Genomic DNA, 18499 nt, shown 5'->3' with positions numbered 1-18499 from the left:
ACTGCACGGAAGTCCCATTCAGCCTCAGCATTGAGCAGGAGACTCTGAGGCCCTTGGGAGAGAATTAGCACTCTTTTCTGGGTTTTGTTGTTGTTGTTGTTGTTGTTGTTTTTACTCTGGTATCTAGATATTCCATTACATTTTATTTCATGAGAGATCCATGGAAATTAACCTTATTTTTTCCCTAAGATTGTGGGTTCCTCTAAGATCAGGTTCTTGGAATGCAGAGTAACTAATTCACAGTAGATGGTGGGATTTTCAAGGAAGAAAAGTCAAGCAATTCCACTTCAGAGAGTGAACAGAGTATCCTGGAGCCAAAGGAAAACTTAACCTTGTGGAAAAGTCAATTACGACTGAGAAAAGAGTTTCCAAAATCAATGCTATTAAAATCCCCTCTCCCTTCCAAATCTAACAATAATTTTAAAATCCCAAAACAAAAAAGCAGATCTTTATAAAAACTGAAATGCAAAAAGTGTTATCAATTTTGGCCTTTGTTACTGCATTAGCAGAAAGGTTAGAAATATTTAAACTCTGCCTCTTTAATTGGGCAAACACTCTTTGGTCCCTTATAACTGCAATTCAATTGTTCTCTTGAACAATTTGACTTGAGCCAGGAAGAAATTTTCATGTTGCCAGATTTGTCAAGGTATATCCATAAATAATAACAGCAGGAAATTAAAGCATTTATAAGAAAGGAAAGTAATGGCTAAATAACCTTTCTGGTTCACTTCCAAACAAGAGCAAAATCAAACCTTTGTAATGATTACAAAGATAAGTAGTAATCTTTACCATGCCTTTAATGCCATGTGGCTGTTCTGTATTTTCCAATGCAGCAATAGTTTGACTACTGTATTCAAATTGCTACAAGAGTACATTGTTGCGTTATATACATCCATGTGTATGTATCTTGTCCCCACATCTAAGTGCCCCCTGAGAACTGGGTTACCAGGCTTTGGCTTTCTAAGGGCTTTCTGTTTCCATGTGTACCAAAGTATTAATTTGGAAGTATGCCTGGCCTAAGATTTTTTCCTCTTTTATAGATGCTTGAAGCACACTGTACCAGGGCTTAATAGGCTGCTAAATCTGCACTTAACACCCCTCCTCTATTTAACATCCCCCAACATGTAGCATACGACTTCCAATGCTAGAACACCATCCTTCCACTTCCCTCCTAATTGCAAATTTCCTGCCCAGCATGTTTCCATTAAGAAAGCTGGAAAGATTAAGGTTGAAGAAACTTTAGAAATAGGTGATCGATAAGAAAGCTATTTTTACTAAAGAAACTTTAGGAAGATGAAGATGTCAATAGAAGATTAAATGTTGAAGCTGAAAATTGATCATAATATATCAATTCTACAAAATTCTTATATATGTGTTGACCCCTGAAGATCCTAGTACTGTAGACAACAGTAAAAGGGAAGAAGGAGAAAGTAGAATAGAAAGATCACCAAGGTCTGAAAGAATAATCTGAAGCTTTTTATCTAAATTTGTTCTTCCAAATTCAGAGGAGTAAGCACAGTCATGTTCTATGCTGGAAGAGAAAGTGTGTGAATTGTCACTTTCCAAAGGTGACATTAGAGAAGGAATAAAATTTGTTTGTTTTTGTTTTTTGTTTTTTGCGGTATGGGGGCCTCTCACTGTCGTGGCCTCTCCCGTTGTGGAGCACAGGCTCCGGACACGCAGGCTCAGCAGCCATGGCTCACGGGCCCAGCCACTCCACGGCACGTGGGATCTTCCCAGACCGGGGCACGAACCCGCGTCCCCTGCACCGGCAGGCGGACTCCCAACCACTGCGCCACCAGGGAAGCCCGAGAAGGAATAAAATTTAACTACTAATTTTTAAATAACTCTAGCCCTATAAATTTGACACTGTAACTTCAATTGTTGAAGCAAATGCTAAGGTATCTGTAAAGATGATCCTTCTATGAGTCATGAGCTGAATCATCCAAGGCTATGGTCATGGCCTCTGAAATGATGAGAGGCCATGTCACAAAAAAAAAAAAAAAAAAAAGGCACCTGGTATGAAAAGCTTTACAGGATGAAATGGATGTATTTCTACAATAAGAAATCTCACATCTTCTCTGTCTAACCAAGTCCTACAGCAGAGAATGTACATGCACACTCAAGGAAACATTCTCACCTTGACCACTTCTATAGAGGGCACTGTTGGGTTCCCCAATGCGCCTGGAACAGGCCACATATTTTTCTAGAGTGGAAGCATTACTGCACACTCTTAGCTTTTCAATCCATTGACTTAAATAAATTTGGGCCAGTTTTTCAGTCCTTATATGTTATCACTATCCTAAACTCTGAAACAAATGGATTGTATTATACATGCCTAATAGAGAGGATACCATGGAGAAAGTTGTTTTTCCTCCTCCTTTTCCTTCTTCTTAGTTTCATATTATCTAAAACCTGGCAATAAATGAATGGATCCTTGATATCTGAAAGTGATATGTCTGTAGAACTTCCCACACTCACAAATTCACAAAAAACTTCTCGTATAGAAAAAAAAAAAAGAATGCTACTAACTCTTCACCAACTGACTCACTCCAGCGTACCAGCCCCTTAGCCTGTAGCAGTCATTTCTACTAGAGATCTTAGGTATATTTTCTCATTTAATTTTCACAAAGATCCTTTGAGACTGATATTATTAGCAGTACTATTTTGACTATTCCAAACTACTTCAAGTAACAGAACTTACGGATGGCTTGTAAAGAGTCAACAAAACATTAAATTTGTGAATGTTGATGGTCCATTATATCAAGGAGAATATGAGAAGATGGTGTTGGTGTTGATTTCCCTTCCAATCAGCAGCAGAATCCGTCCCCAGAACTGGCTGCCTACCTTCCTTGGCCCTCTGTGCCGTGGATGCTGGTGTGCTCTGGGCACAGTACACCTCCCGGGTCTGGATCCCACCTCCACAAACGGGTCCCGTCACATGCCAGTGGGGGTCTTGCTGCTCGAGGAGGAGAGAGACTTGGCATTCTTTCCATTCAGAGGTCCTCCAGGAATACCTGTTTGGTTTGATTTGTTTAAAAGAAGAAGAAGAAGTAAGGAAAATACAAAATTCTACAGGAAACTTAAGTCATCGACATCAAATGTACATAATCATCTCTCTTTCTAGTACCAAATCTTTGCCTATGGATAAAGATGTTTACCAGCTTTGAATACTAAATCCCTTTTATTTCCTATAGCAAAATCACAGCGGCCTATCATGCTTATAGCACAGGCCCAGAGGAGCAAAGGAAGGAAATATGGATAAACAGTAGATATGTCTCAGCCTTAAAGCTCTAAGAGAGTACAGAATCAAGGAAAGGAGCTGGAAACCAATTGAGCCTAATTCATAGCAGGTAAACTTGTCTTGGGGTTTCATTTTACAAACTTCTAGATGACTGTGTGAAAGTTGGCCTTTCTTTTTTAATTAGTAGGCCAGTGTATGAATGTCTGAACGTATTAGTTTAAATGGACAGAGATTACCTCCAATTTTTCAACCTTCTTGATATAGGTATTTCTATCAGTTTGACTCCACTAAGATAAGGGTATACATATTAAAAATGAGTTCACAATGTGCCAGTATATTTAATTGACAAGTACTTTTTTTTTTTTTTACATATACAGACATGCCATGGTTATACTGATTTAGAATATGTCTTCCAGGTTTACAACTGGTTAAGATACACACTGATAGACACACACATGCACACACACAAATAAAAGGAAAAAACACAGTGAAGTTTGTACATAACTTACAGAAAACACAACCACCATAACAACACTACACTCATACCTGGAGAATGATTTCAGACAGAATTTCCTTTTGTGGCTTATTATAGCATTCCTCAAGCCCACAGCATTAACATAACCCTACAGCATTCCCATAAATACCAGAAGACTCATTAGCTTCTGAACAGTAAACCAAACCTAAGAACATTCTCATATCCGCTGTCCCATTTCAGATTTAAGGAAAGTTTTCTCAGTTATGTGATTGTTTAAAAGAAAAAGTAGCAATAAAAATAAACATGTGTCACCAAGGCCCTGGCCTTACAGAAACCAGAGTAAAAATGAAATCAAGTAACAGATATCAAAATCAGGAAGCAAATCTCTAAGAAATCTAAGAGTGAGCAAAGCCTCTCACAATGAGTGTCATCATTCTAAAAAGCTTGAAAGCTGAGGATCATCAGTCTTGTGAAAAGCCCATTGTAGAAAAAGAATTTGGACAATCCTGTGGGGTTTGTTGTAATAATTCTTCTACCTCTGCCTCACTATTTGATCTTCACAGGGTTTTCCAAGTGAAACTCAGTCACCGGGCTGGGCAAGAGTCTGAAATGTAGAGTTCAGGTTCTGTTTATTACTAGGGGAATATAGACAATAATATGTTTCTAATTCCTGGGCATGAGATCGAGAAAAGTCCAGGTCTTCCCAGAGATGGTCCTTCTCCAGAGGTGATGCTCCAAAGCCCTTTCTCCTCACTAGACAGAGTTGTCACCCTTGGCTTCATGGTGACCCAGGCAGAATGTTTGTCTCTTGTGTCCCTGAGTCTCAGGGTACAGGTAGCTCGCTTGCCTCTGGACTCCAGGGCAAGGCACAGTGAGGTAGGGGTGGGTTATTGGATGGTTATCACATTCTCATTTCAAACCCTCTTCCTCCAATGATTCCCTAAAAGGAGAGCTCTCTGTCTATTAAGGAGGTCAGATATAGCCCTGACTCCAAGACTCCTATGATATAGTGAGCACATAGGTAGGCAAAAAGGGGCAGTGCGGTATAGATAGCAAGCATGCTTTCGAGTCAAATCAACATGGTTTGAATCTGAGCCTTGCCACTTACTAGTCATGTGACTTTCACTGAGTTCTATTTTGTAAAATAGGGATAATAATACCAAATGTGAATCAAGGAGTATAATAAATGTTAATTCCCTTTTTTCTTGTGTCCTACACCTGCCTTTTGTCCCCTGCTGACACAGAAAACACACACACACACACACCAACACTGTACTTATAAGAACTTAATTGATTTCATCCAAAGTCCCACTATTAAGGATCCAGGAATGCCATGGTCTAACTTTTAAGAACCAAAGTTCAGCAAAGAGCATAAAAGAAACTTAGAGAGTTTAGAATTATAGCAAGCCACAGTAATTTGTTCACTTGTTTGAAAGGAATGGGCCATGCTGTATAAATTGCTTTTTCAATTAATTTATCATGAAACTATAAGAATTAGATATGGAGGAATTTTGGAAGTCATTATGGACAAAAATTAAACGGAAAATTTAATGACTATATATATATATATATATATATATGTAGATATATAGTCTTATATATAATGTAACAAAAACCCTGTTGGTAGCTCATTAACCAAAAACACCCAAATTTTATTCATTGGCAAACAACGAATTGTCTAAAGATATAGAAGACATTTATCACTACTGCTATTGTTTACTACCTCAGAGAAAATACCAACCCAGAAAGAGGCAAAGGAAAAAACACACCAGCGAAGGGCTTCTAAATTCCTGTTTAAAATGCAGGTCCTTTCATAGTCTGTCGTTTTTTTCTTCATTTTTTTCAAATGCACTATCTATGTTTAATCACAAATCACCCAGAAGCCATGAAAACTGAACAGTCTGAATTCCACCAACCTGGGAAAGTGTCTCTATGATCTGACAGAATAAGAAATCAAAGGGGACCGCTCAGCTAAACGTTGCTTGTTATCTCCTTTAGTAGGGATAGTCCTCCAGGCTCCAGACAACTTGGCTTTCTGACTGCCAGGGGCATTCTCTTTAATGGCTAAGTCCATGTCAAAGATCAGGCCTTTCCACCCTCTCTCTCCCAACTCTGATGCCTTTCAACCCAGCCTCACTTTGTCCTTCTGCTTAGGAGGGAAAGAGAGGGTATTTCAAAGGCCAGCGTCCTGCCTTTTGTGGGTGAGCAGCATTTTGAAACCAAGTGTAGAAATGCCTCAAGTAAACGGCCATGACATGAAAACAATTAGTTGATCCTCATAGCCCCTTACGAACATGACCTAGGATCCCTTTGTCTTGTCACACACCCCAGCTGAACAGGATAGACAAAGTGTTCATTTCTTCAGGCTTCTAGGGTATCATGACAAATCCCCCAAGTAATAATAACATCCAAAATGTTCTGCATACTTACTCAGTACCAGGCACTGCACTAACAAATCTAGGTGCATGACTTCATATAATCCTCCCAACAAGGCTATGAAAAAAATATCATTTCCTCTTTTACAGATGGGAGAATTGGCATAAAGAATAAGACATTTTCCAAGGTCACCTAATTAAGTAAGTGAAAGAGCAGGATGCAAAGACAAGTATATCTGATTCTAAAGCACATCTTCTTAATGAAATGATTCTCTGGTAGATTAAAACGGTGAATGGTAAACTCATGAAATTTGGTCTGCGGATATAAAAAGCAAGTCTGTAGATGACAAGTAGCTACCTGCCCAGCCATGATGAGGACAAATAAATGTTGGTCTTGGTCTGAGGAATTGTTTTCTGGGATGAAGCAAAAAAAATATCATCAGTTGATGACAGTGATACTGTCACTGACAACTGACCAGTAATATTTTACAGTGCCAGTATAATATTCCTTCCAGTCTCAAACACAAAGACAGTTTGAGAACATCACACAGCCACTCACTTTATAATTCAAACGCTGTGGTCACATAGGGTCAGATTTTAGCACTTTCAGGAGATAAGTACAAGTTAAAAAGAGAAACAAAATATAAGCCAAATAAAAGAATCTCTAATTGTAAAAATGCAAATTTCCGGGCTTCCCTGGTGGCACAGTGGTTGAGAGTGTGCCTGCTGATGCAGGGGACATGGGTTCATGCCCCGGTCCGGGAAGATCTCATATGCCGTGGAGCGGCTGGGCCCGTGAGCTGTGGCCGCTAAGCCTGCGCGTCCAGAGCCTGTGCTCCGCAATGGGAGAGGCCACAACAGTGAGAGGCCCACGTACCGCAAAAAAAAAAATGCAAATTTCCACCAAATGGTGCAATGACACTTTTTTTGAAGAGTAATGCTTTTTCAAGGCCCTGAAGTCAAATTCTCCATTTTGCTCCCTGGTCACTGTGAATGTTAGGTAAACCTGCCATCATCTGTTCATGTAAAAATGACTCCAATGTCCCCACTATTAGTGAGAGAGAACACTGTCAGCCACTCATATACTGAATACACAGGGGAAACAACTTGTGAAAGAAAATCTCAGTTAATGTAAAGGTATGTATGAGAGATGGATGGCAGAAGGAACCAGAAAGCAGGACTCCCTAACTCCGCAGGAACAAAAATAAGCCTGCCCAAGAGTAAGCAAAAATCATTTACTCAACCATGTGTTCATTCCTCCTTTCTTTCAAGAACTAATTCTTGAGCTACAACTGTGTGCCAAGTATGATTTCTGACAATAGAAATGCATAGCAGTGAGCAGGACAAAGTCCCTGACCTTGGGAAGATGACCTTCTAGTGGGGCAGATAGACAGAAATGAACCAATACATAACACGGCATCAGTGACATGTCCATCAGAGAGAAATGGAGGAGAGCTATTTCAGTGCCATGACCAGGAAAGTCTTCAGAATCCGGAATAAAATGAAACAGTGGGCAAAAGAAAGGGTGGACAAGGAGAATTCTAGACAGAAAGAAGAGCATGTTCAAAGGTGCCAGGGAAGGACAGTGCTTGGCACTTTCAAGGAAAGCACAGAGGCCAGTGTGGTTGGGATAGGCAGCTCAAGGCAGGAGGGAGAGGGAGTGAGAGATGGGCAGGGGCCAGGCTACAGAGAGCCTGGTGGGCTGAGGAAGGGCTGTGAGTGTTACTCCAAATGTGCTAGGAAACCACTGCCAAGTGTTGAGGAAGGCAATCATATCACGATGAGGTTCAAATTTTTAAGAATCATCCTGGCCACTGATTAAAGAATAGACTATAGGGGAGTGGGAGAAGGGAGACGAATTTGGAGGCCTTTGCCAGTCCAGGAGACATGATGGTAGGGCTTTAATTGGGGCAGTCACAGTGAATGTGATGAGAAGTGATCAGATTCTGGATACAACGTGAAGGTGGAGACAGCCTTCTAATGGATTAGATGTGGATAGGAGATAAAGAGAGAAGTGAAGAATGATTCCAGGGGCAGGAGGGGAAGATGGCGGAAGAGTAAGACACGGAGATCACCTTCCTCCCCACAGACACACCAGAAATACATCTACACGTGAAACAACTCCTACAGAACACCTACTGAACGCTGGCAGAAGACCTCAGACCTCCCAAAAGGCAAGGAACTCCCCCCGTACCTGGGTAGGGCAAAAGAAAAAAGAATAAACAGAGACAAAAGAATAGGGACAGGATCTGCACCAGTGGGAGGGAGCCATGAAGGAGGAAAGGTTTCCACACACTAGGAAGTCCCTTGGCGGGTGGAGACTGTGGGTGGCGGAGGGGGAAAGCTTTGGAGTCGCGGAGGAGAGCGCAGCCACAGGGGTGCGGAGGGCAAAGCGGCGAGATTCCCGCACAGAGGATCGGTGCCGACCCGCACTCACCAGCCCAAGAGGCTTGTCTGCTCACCTGCCAAGGCGGGCGGGGCTGGGAGCTGAGGCTCGGGTTTCGGGTTTCGGTCGGAGCGCAGGGAGAGGACTGGGGCTGGCAGGGTGAACACAGCCTGAAGGGGCTAATGCGCCACAGCTAGCCGGGAGGGAGTCCGGGAAAAAGTCTGGACCTGCCGAAGAGGCAAGAGACTTTTTCTTCCCTCTTTGGTTCCTGCTGCGTGAGGAGAGGGGATTAAGAGCGCTGCTTAAAGGAGCTACAGAGAGGGGCGCGAGCCGCGGCTAAAAGCGCGGATCCCAGAGACGGGCGTGGGACGCTGAGGCTGCTGCTGCTGCCGCCGCCAAGAAGCCTGTGTGCGAGCACAGGTCACTGTCCACACCGCCACTCCCGGGAGCCTGTGCAGCCCGCCACTGCCAGGGTACCGGGATCCAGGGGCAACTTACCCGGGAGAACGCAGCACGTCGCGCCTCAGGCTGGTGGAACGTCACGCCGGCCTCTGCCGCTGCGCACTCGCCCCGCCCTCCGTGCCCCCGCCCCCAGCCCTGAGTGAGCCAGAGCCCCCGAATCAGTGGCTCCTTTAACCCCGTCCTGTCTGAGTGAAGAACAGACGCCCTCCAGCGACCTACATGCACAGGCGGGGCCAAATCCAAAGCTGAGACCCGGGAGCTGTGAGAACGAAGAAGAGAAAGGGAAATCTCTCCCAGCAGCCTCAGAAGCAGTGGATTAAAGCTCCACAATCAACTTGATGTACCCTGCATCTGTGGAATACATGAATAGACAACGAATCATCCCAAATTGAGGAGGTGGACTTTGAAAGCCAGATTTATGATTTTTTCCTCTTTTCCTCTTTCTGTGAGTGTATATGTGTACGCTTCTGTGTGAGATTTTGTCTGTATAGCTTTGCTTTCACCATTTGTCCCAGGGTTCTATCCGTCCGTTTTTTTTTTTTCCTTAATACTTATTTTTTATTTTAATAAATTTATTATATTTTATCATACTTTCTTTTATTTTACCCTTTCTTCTTTCTTTCTTTTTTTCCTTCCTTCCCTCCTTCCTTCCCTCATTCCTCCCTTCCTCCCTCCCTCTCTCCTTTCTTTCTTTCTTTCCTTTCTTCCTTTTCTTTCTTTCTTTCTTTCTACTTCTACTAATTCTTTCTTTCTACTTTTTCTCCTTTTTATTCTGAGCTGAGTGGATGAAAGACTCTTGGTGCTGCAGCCAGGAGTCAGTGCTGTGCCTCTGAGGTGGGAGAGCCAACTTCAGCACACAGGTCCACAAGAGGCCTCCCAGCGCCACATAATATCAAACGGTGAAAATCTCCCAGAGATCTCCATCTCAACACCAGCACCCAGCTTCACTCAACGACCAGCAAGCTACAATGCTGGACACCCTATGCAAAACAACTAGCAAGACAGGAACACAACCCCACCCATTAGCAGAGAGGCTGCCTAAAATCATAATAAGTCCACAGACACCCCAAAACACACCACCAGACGTGGACCTGCCCACCAGAAAGACAAGATCCACCTTCATCCACCAGAACACAGGCACTAGTCCCCTCCACCAGGAAGCCTACGCAACCCACTGAACCAACCTTAACCACTGGGGACAGACACCAAAAACAACGGGAAGTATGAACCTGCAGCCTGCAAAAAGGAGACCCCAAACACAGTAAGATAAGTAAAATGAGAAGAAAGAAAAACACACAGCAGGTGAAGGAGCAAGATAAAAACCCACCAGACCTAACAAATGAAGAGGAAATAGGCAGTCTACCTGAAAAAGAATTCAGAATAATGATAGTAAAAATGATCCAAAATCTTGGAAATAGAATAGACAAAATGCAAGAAACATTTAACAAGGACCTAGAAGAACTAAAAATGAAACAAGCAATGATGAACAACACAATAAATGAAATTAAAAATGCTCTAGATGGGATCAATAGCAGAATAACTGAGGCAGAAGAACGGATAAGTGACCTGGAAGATAAAATAGTGGAAATAACTGCTCCAGAGCAGAATAAAGAAAAAAGAATGAAAAGAACTGAGGACAGTCTCAGAGACCTCTGGGAAACATTAATTGCACCAACATTCGAATTATAGGGGTTCCAGAAGAAGAAGAGAAAAAGAAAGGGACTGAGAAAATATTTGAAGAGATTATAGTTGAAAACTTCCCTAATATGGGAAAGGAAATAGTTAATCAAGTCCAGGAGGCACAGAGAGTCCCATACAGGATAAATCCAAGGAGAATTCCTCCAATACACATATTAATCAAACTGTCAAAAATTAAATACAAATAAAACATATTAAAAGCAGCAAGGGAAAAACAACAAATAACACACAAGGGAATCCCCATAAGGTTAACAGCTGATCTTTCAGCAGAAACTCTGCAAGCCAGAAGGGACTGGCAGGACATATTTAAAGTGATGAAGGAGGAAAACCTGCAACCAAGATTACTCTACACAGCAAGGATCTCATTCAGGTTTGATGGAGAAATTAAAACGTTTACAGACAAGCAAAAGCTGAGAGAGTTCAGCACCACCAAACCAGCTTTACAACAAATGCTAAAGGAACTTCTCTAGGCAAGAAACACAAGAGAAGGAAAAGACCTACAATAACAAACCCAAAACAATTAAGAGAATGGGAATAGGAACATACATATTGATAATTACTTTAAATGTAAATGGATTAAATGCTCCCACCAAAAGACACAGATTGGCTAAATGGATACAAAAACAAGACCCATATATATATGCTGTCTACACAAGACCCACTTCAGACCTAGAGACATACAGAGTGAAAGTAAGGGGATGGAAAAAGATATTCCATGAAAATGGAAACCAAAAGAAACATGGAGTAGCAATTCTCATATCAGACAAAATAGACTTTAAAATAAAGACTATTAGAAGAGACAAAGAGGGACACTACATAATGGTCAAGGGATCGATCCAAGAAGAAGATATAACAATTGTAAATATTTACACACCCAACATAGAGGATCTCAGTACATAAGGCAAATACTAACAGCCATAAAAGGGGAAATCGACAGTAACATATTCATAGTAGGGGACTTTAACACCCCACTTTCACCAATGGACAGATCATGCAAAATGAAAATAAATAAGGAAACACAAGCTTTACATGATACATTAAACAAGATGGACTTAACTGATATTTATAGGACATTCCATCCAAAAACAACAGAATACAATTTCTTCTCAAGTGCTCATGGAACATTCTCCAGGATAGATCATATCTTGGGTCACAAATCAAGCCTTGGTAAATTTAAGAAAATTGAAATTATATCAAGTATCTTTTCCGACCACAATGCTATGAGACTAGATATCAATTACAGGAAAAGATCTGTAAAAAATACAAACACATGGAGGCTAAACAATACACAACTTAGTAACGAAGTGATCACTGAAGAAATCAAAAAGTAAATCAAAAAATACCAAGAAACAAAATGACAATGGAGACACGACGACCCAAAACCTATGGGATGCAGCAAAAGCAGTTCTAAGAGGGAAGTTTATAGCAATACAATCCTACCTTAAGAAAGAGGAAACATCTCGAATAAACAACCTAACCTTGTACCTAAAGCAATTAGAGAAAGAAGAACAACAAAACCCCAAAGTTAGCAGAAGGAAAAAAATCATAAAAATCAGATCAAAAATAAATGAAAAAGAAATGAAGGAAACGATAGCAAAGATCAATAAAACTAAAAGATGGTTCTTTGAGAAGATAAACAAAATTGATAAACCATTAGCCACACTCATCAAGAAAAAAAGGGAGAAGGCTCAAACCAATAGAATTAGAAATGAAAAAGGAGCAGTAACAACTGACACTGCAGAAATACAAAAGATCATAAGAGATTACTACAAGCAACTCTATGCCAATAAAATGGACAACTTGGAAGAAATGGACAAATTCTTAGAAATGCACAACCTGCCAAGACTGAATCAGGAAGAAATAGAAAATATGAACAGACCAATCACAAGCACTGAAATTGAAACTGTGGTTAAAAATTTTGCAACAAACAAAAGCCCAGGACCAGATGGCTTCACAGGTGAATTCTATCAAATATTTAGAGAAGAGCTAACACCTATCCTTCTCAAACTCTTCCAAAATATAGCAGAGGGAGGAATACTCATAAATTCATTCTACGAGGCCACCATCACCTTGATACCAAAACCAGACAAGGATGTCACAAAGAAAGAAAACTACAGGCCAATATCACTGATGAACATAGAGGTAAATATCCTCAACAAAATACTAGCGAACAGAATCCAACAACACATTAAAAGGATCATACACCATCATCAAGTGGGGTTTATTCCAGGAATGCAAGGATTCTTCAATATACGCAAATCAATCAACGTGATACACCACATTAACAAATTGAAGGAGAAAAACAATATGATCATCTCAATAGATGCAGAGAAAGCTTCTGCCAAAATTCAACACCCATTTATAATAAAAACCCTGCAGAAAGTAGGCATAGAGGGAACTTTCCTCAATATAATAAAGGCCATATATGACAAACCCACAGCCAACATCGTCCTCAATGGTGAAAAACTGAAAGCATTTCCACTAAGAACAGGAACAAGACAAGGTTGACCACTCTCACCACTCTTATTCAACATAGTTTTAGAAGTTTTAGACACAGCAATCAGAGAAGAAAAGTAAATAAAAGGAATCCAAATCGGAAAAGAAGAAGTAAAACTGTCACTGTTTGCAGATGACAGGATACTATACATACAGAATCCTAAAGATGCTACCAGAAAACTACTAGAGCTAATCAATGAATTTGGTAAAGTAGCAGGATACAAAATTAATGCACAGAATTCTCTGGCATTCTTATATACTAATGATGAAAAATATGCAAGTGAAATTAAGGAAACACTCCCATTTACCACTGCAACAAAAAGAATAAAATATCTAGGAATAAAACTGCCTAAGGAGACAAAAGACCTGTATGCAGAAAATTATAAGACACCGATGAAAGAAATTAAAGATGTTACAAATAAATGGAGAGATATGCCATGTTCTTGGATTGGAAGAATCAACATTGTGAAAATGACTCTACTACCCAAAGCAATCTACAGATTCAATGCAATCCCTATTAAACTACCACTGGCATTTTTCACAGAAATACAACAAAAATTTCAAAATTTGTATGGACACACAAAAGACCCCAAATATCCAAAGCAATCTTGTGAATGAAAAACGGAGCTGGAGGAATCAGACTCCCTGACTTCAGACTATACTACCAAGCTACAGTAATCAAGACAGTATGGTACTAGCAAAAAAACAGAAAGATAGATCAATGGAACAGGATAGAAAGCCCAGAGATAAATCCATGCACATATGGTCACCTTATCTTTGATAAAGGAGGCAGGAATGTACAGTGGAGAAAGGACAGCCTATTCAATAAGTGGTGCTGGGAAAACTGGACAGGTACATGTAAAAGTATGAAATTAGATCACTCCCTAACACCATACACAAAAATAAGCTCAAAATGGATTAAAGATCTAAATGTAAGGCCAGAAACTATCAAACTCTTAGAGGAAAACATAGGCAGAACACTCTATGACATAAATCACAGCAAGATCCTTTTTGACCCACCTCCTAGAGAAATGATAATAAAATAAAAAATAAGCACATGGGACCAAATGAAACTTCTAAGCTTTTGCACAGCAAAGGAAACCATAAATAAGACAAAAAGACAACCCTCAGAATGGGAGAAAATATTTGCAAATGAAGCAACTGACAAAGGATTTATCTCCAAAATTTACAAGCAGCTCATGCAGCTCAATAACAAAAAACCAAACAACCCAATCCAAAAATGGGCAGAACACCTAAATAGACAATTCTCCAAAGAAGATATAGAGATTGCCAACAAACACATGAAAGAATGCTCAACATCATTAATCATTAGAGAAATGCAAATCAAAACTACAATGAGATATCATCTCACACCAGTCAGAATGGCCATCATCAAAAAATCTAGAAACAATAAATGCTGGAGAGGGTGTGGAGAAAAGGGAACACTCTTGCACTGCTGGTGGGAATGTGAATTGGTACAGCCACTATGGAGAACAGTATGGAGGTTCCTTAAAAAACTACAGATAGAACTACTATATGACCCAGCAATCCCACTACTGGGCATATACCCTGAGAAAACCATAATTCAAAAAGAGTCATGTACCAAAATGTTCATAGCGGCCCTATTTACAATAGCCTGGAGATGGAAACAACCTAAGTGTCCATCATCGGATGAATGGATAAAGAAGATGTGGCACGTATATACAATGGAATATTACTCAGCCATAAAAAGAAATGAAACTGAGCTATTTGTAATGAGGTGGATAGACCTAGAGTCTGTCATACAGAATGAATTAAGTAAGAAAGAGAAAGACAAATACCATATGCTAACACATATATATGGAATTTAAGGGAAAAAATGTCATGAAGGACCTAGGTGTAAAACAACAATAAAGACACAGACCTACTTGAGAATGGACTTGAGGATATGGGAAGGGGGAAGGGTATGCTATGACAAAGCGAGAGAGAAGCATGGACATATATACACTACCAAACCTAAGGTAGATAGCTAGTGGGAGGCAGCCGCATAGCACAGGGAGATCAGCTTGGTGCTTTGTGACCGCCTGGAGGGGTGGGATATGGAGGGTGGGAGGGAGGGAGATGCAAGAGGGAAGGGATGTGGGAACAGATGTATATGTATAACTGATTCACTTTGTTATAAAGCAGAAACTAACACACCATTGTAAAGCAATTATACTCCAATAAAGTTGTAAAAACAAACAAACAAAAAGAATGATTCTAAATTGCTTTTGTCCCAAGTACTAGCAGCACAATTGCTTGGCACTGAATTCTTACCTGAGACAGCCCAGGAAAGGGGACAAGATCTCAGACATCAGGGCGACCATGTATTATAACTGTGAAATTCAGTTTTTCTTCATTTACCTTCTAGAATCTGCTTTCTGAAGCTTTCTCCTACACCTGGAACTCACTGTCCGATTTCTTCATATGTACCCCATAATTTAAGTCTATTCTTAGGAAATGAATAAATGTATTCACAAGATACATATTCAAAGTTAATATTAAACATTTTATCATTCTAAAAAGGTATACGCAGTTTAAAAGAAGAAACCAAGATTAAACTAAAGAAAGAAATTTCTAATGGTGGGAATACATATTTCCATGAAGAGATAGAGGAGACAAATTCTGAATTAGGAAAAGCTACTCGAGGGCCAGAAATTCAATCACCCAGATAGCCAGCTTGTCTTCCTGAGAGTGATGTTGTCTAACCTAAGGAATACTGTATTCAAACCTCTCCAAATTGATGGGGGGAGGGCAGAAGGAATAAGGAATGAATGCATTGTTCTGAAGCAAGGAATAGATATATCCTAAATTAGCAAAGCCAAAATTAGAAAAGTAGGCACATTTAGTGACTATTTTTAAAAGACTTCCATCCTACTAAGGTGACATAAAGTAATTCTAAAAGCAGTAGGATGGCAGGACCATCAGAGTTTTATAGCAACCCCTGCCCTTTAGAATGCATGCTTTGTCACTTTCAGAATACTTAGAATTGCTTACAGAATGTGAATTTCTTTTCTCCTTCTTCTAAAGGCTTAGATTTAAAGCAAAGCAACATGGAATAGAATCTTAAGTGATTTAATGATGACAGACTGAAAGAATAATTGCATTAGTGAATGGTCCTGTTTTGACTAAGCACATATAGATTTGCAAACACTCTTGGAATTGAAACCCTAGTGCAAGGTATTCAAATTAAATGTGTGTATATTAAAAATCAGTGTACTGCAGCAAGACTAATTTATGATAATATCTGTTGTCCTTTTAAAGTTGTAAATTCATTTAGAAAAGAATTAACTTGTCATTTTTTGCTGAACAGACGACCAAAATAAAGGGAGCCAATCAAGCTTTATACATCTTACGCTCTAGTAATCTTTTATTGAACAGAGTGGGACTATTGATTATGGAAAGCTACTCTGAAGTGCAAAGCTCTTTGGCAGATGGCTTTGCTAGCCAAACTCCACATATGTATTATTAAGAGATTTCTATCACTACGCACAGCACTTAGTAGTACATTAAATTTCTTACACTAACGGGGAACAGATCTTCCATCCAGGAGAGCTGAAAGTGGCACAATGGGAACTCATGGAACAATATGCACCAGTAAAAAAGCTGGACTCAGTAAAAAGGCATCAGTCTCCTTCTGCTGAAACAATTTACAGATTCTTTGAAACTGTCGTTTCTTTCCTGAAACAGATTCTCCTGAGGGTTCCAGGTCATGACTCCTTTACTCCTCAAGTCCTGCAAAGAGCTGCTTAATTAAAACAATTTTTTAAAAAAGCTTCCTTAAAGAACCCATTAATTCATTTAACAACCATTTATTGAGCTTCTATTATGTGCAGGGTGTTAGGTGCTGTGGTAGACGATCAATTGAAAAGATACATTAGAGATGGTAGGTGACGTGTGTGCCATTCTTTTCCAGAAGGCAAACTTACATATTCAGATTGTGATCTCATTACTCATCCTTCTCCAAGCTACTCTTATAACCAATGAAGACAGAAACTTCTTATGTGGAAAACCAGACACACTTAGCAAAAGCAAGGCAGCCATTGGGGACCAAGTCACATCAAGCTCTGTGTGTTTATTCCTTCCCTGGGTAGGCATCATTATGTAATCTCCTTGATGATGCCAATTTTAGATGCTCTTTATAAGAAATGACTTTGAATCCTTCACACACATAATATAATAAGTATCAGCCTGGAATAAAGTACCCTGTGCATAATATTGTTCTGGATCTGCCCCACATTTAATGATTCATCCATTGTCTGCTGAGCATTTACTCTGAGCCAGGCCCTTTTATAGGTGCTACCCGCTCTAAAGTAGGGGATAAAAATGCATTAACAAAAAATCCAGATACATATGTTTGGAATGATGTGCGGGAACATTACTAACTATGAAACACTCTTAAAGAACATGGGTATCAGTTCAAGATGCTCTAGTTTTTGTTTATGTTTTTGTTTTTTGCAGTACGTGGGCCTCTCACTGTTGTGGCCTCTCCCGTTGTGGAGCACAGGCTCTGGACGCACAGGCTCAGTGGCCATGGCTCACGGGCCCAGCCGCTCCACGGCACGTGGGATCTTCCCGGACCGGGGCACGAACCCGTGTCCCCTGCATCGGCAGGCGGACTCTCAACCACTGCGCCACCAGGGAAGCCCAAGATGCTCTAGTTTTTAATGAGTATATTACACAGGATTCCGAAGATGAATAAACTAAGTGAACACAGACTAAAATCTCCTGAATTCTCCAGCAATTAGCACAGTGACAGTCTGAAGCAGGTGTTGAACAAACATCTCTTCAAGACATGTTAACCCTGTTCCAGCACTCACTTTGTTCCAATGGGCAGAGGAAGCCAACTACCAAGCCAAGTTTTACTCACCATGCCTTCTGCTGGCACCATTCCTGGCTTCAACACTCATCTAAAAAATCCATCAACTAATCCCCAGAGTTTTCTCAAGGAAAACTTGAGAAAATTTTAGATTTTAGAAAATCTAAAATCAGGTTCAGTGCCTTAAAGAGATGATAGGAAAAAACAGGCTGGTCACAGGGGGTTGTTTTAGAAGCACATCAAAGTGGGATGCAGGAGACCCAGAGAGACCTCTCAGTATGAGTCTGCACAGACAGATCTTTTGCGAAGAATCTCTAGTTCACCCATAGTAAACTCATACATACCAGAGATAAGGAGGGACAAATTATGAGACCCCATCTATTCAGTGCCAGACTGGAGTGTTGAAGCAATGTTTAGGAAATTGGCTTTTCTGTGCAGTAATATCACACAGTCTATGTAATACAATCAGCCATGCAGCTTCTGCCTTGAGATCATCTTTAAAGTTTTACTCTATGTTGGTCTTTAT

General features: G+C 40.3%; 1 protein-coding gene across 1 annotated transcript in view; it reads right to left on the bottom strand.

Annotated features, from left to right (window-relative positions):
- THSD7B (thrombospondin type 1 domain containing 7B) overlaps positions 1-18499 on the bottom strand; it is an 801116-nt gene that overhangs the window by 571721 nt on the left and 210896 nt on the right. The window contains exon 4 of the mRNA XM_060106700.1: positions 2848-3017. Coding sequence (XP_059962683.1) covers positions 2848-3017 — 170 coding nt within the window. The remainder of the gene's footprint in view (positions 1-2847; positions 3018-18499) is intronic.

The sequence above is a fragment of the Mesoplodon densirostris genome, chromosome 8 (genome assembly GCF_025265405.1).
Source record: "Mesoplodon densirostris isolate mMesDen1 chromosome 8, mMesDen1 primary haplotype, whole genome shotgun sequence".
In the NCBI taxonomy this organism is placed as follows: domain Eukaryota; kingdom Metazoa; phylum Chordata; class Mammalia; order Artiodactyla; family Ziphiidae; genus Mesoplodon; species Mesoplodon densirostris.
This window is presented reverse-complemented; position numbering and strand designations above follow the sequence as displayed.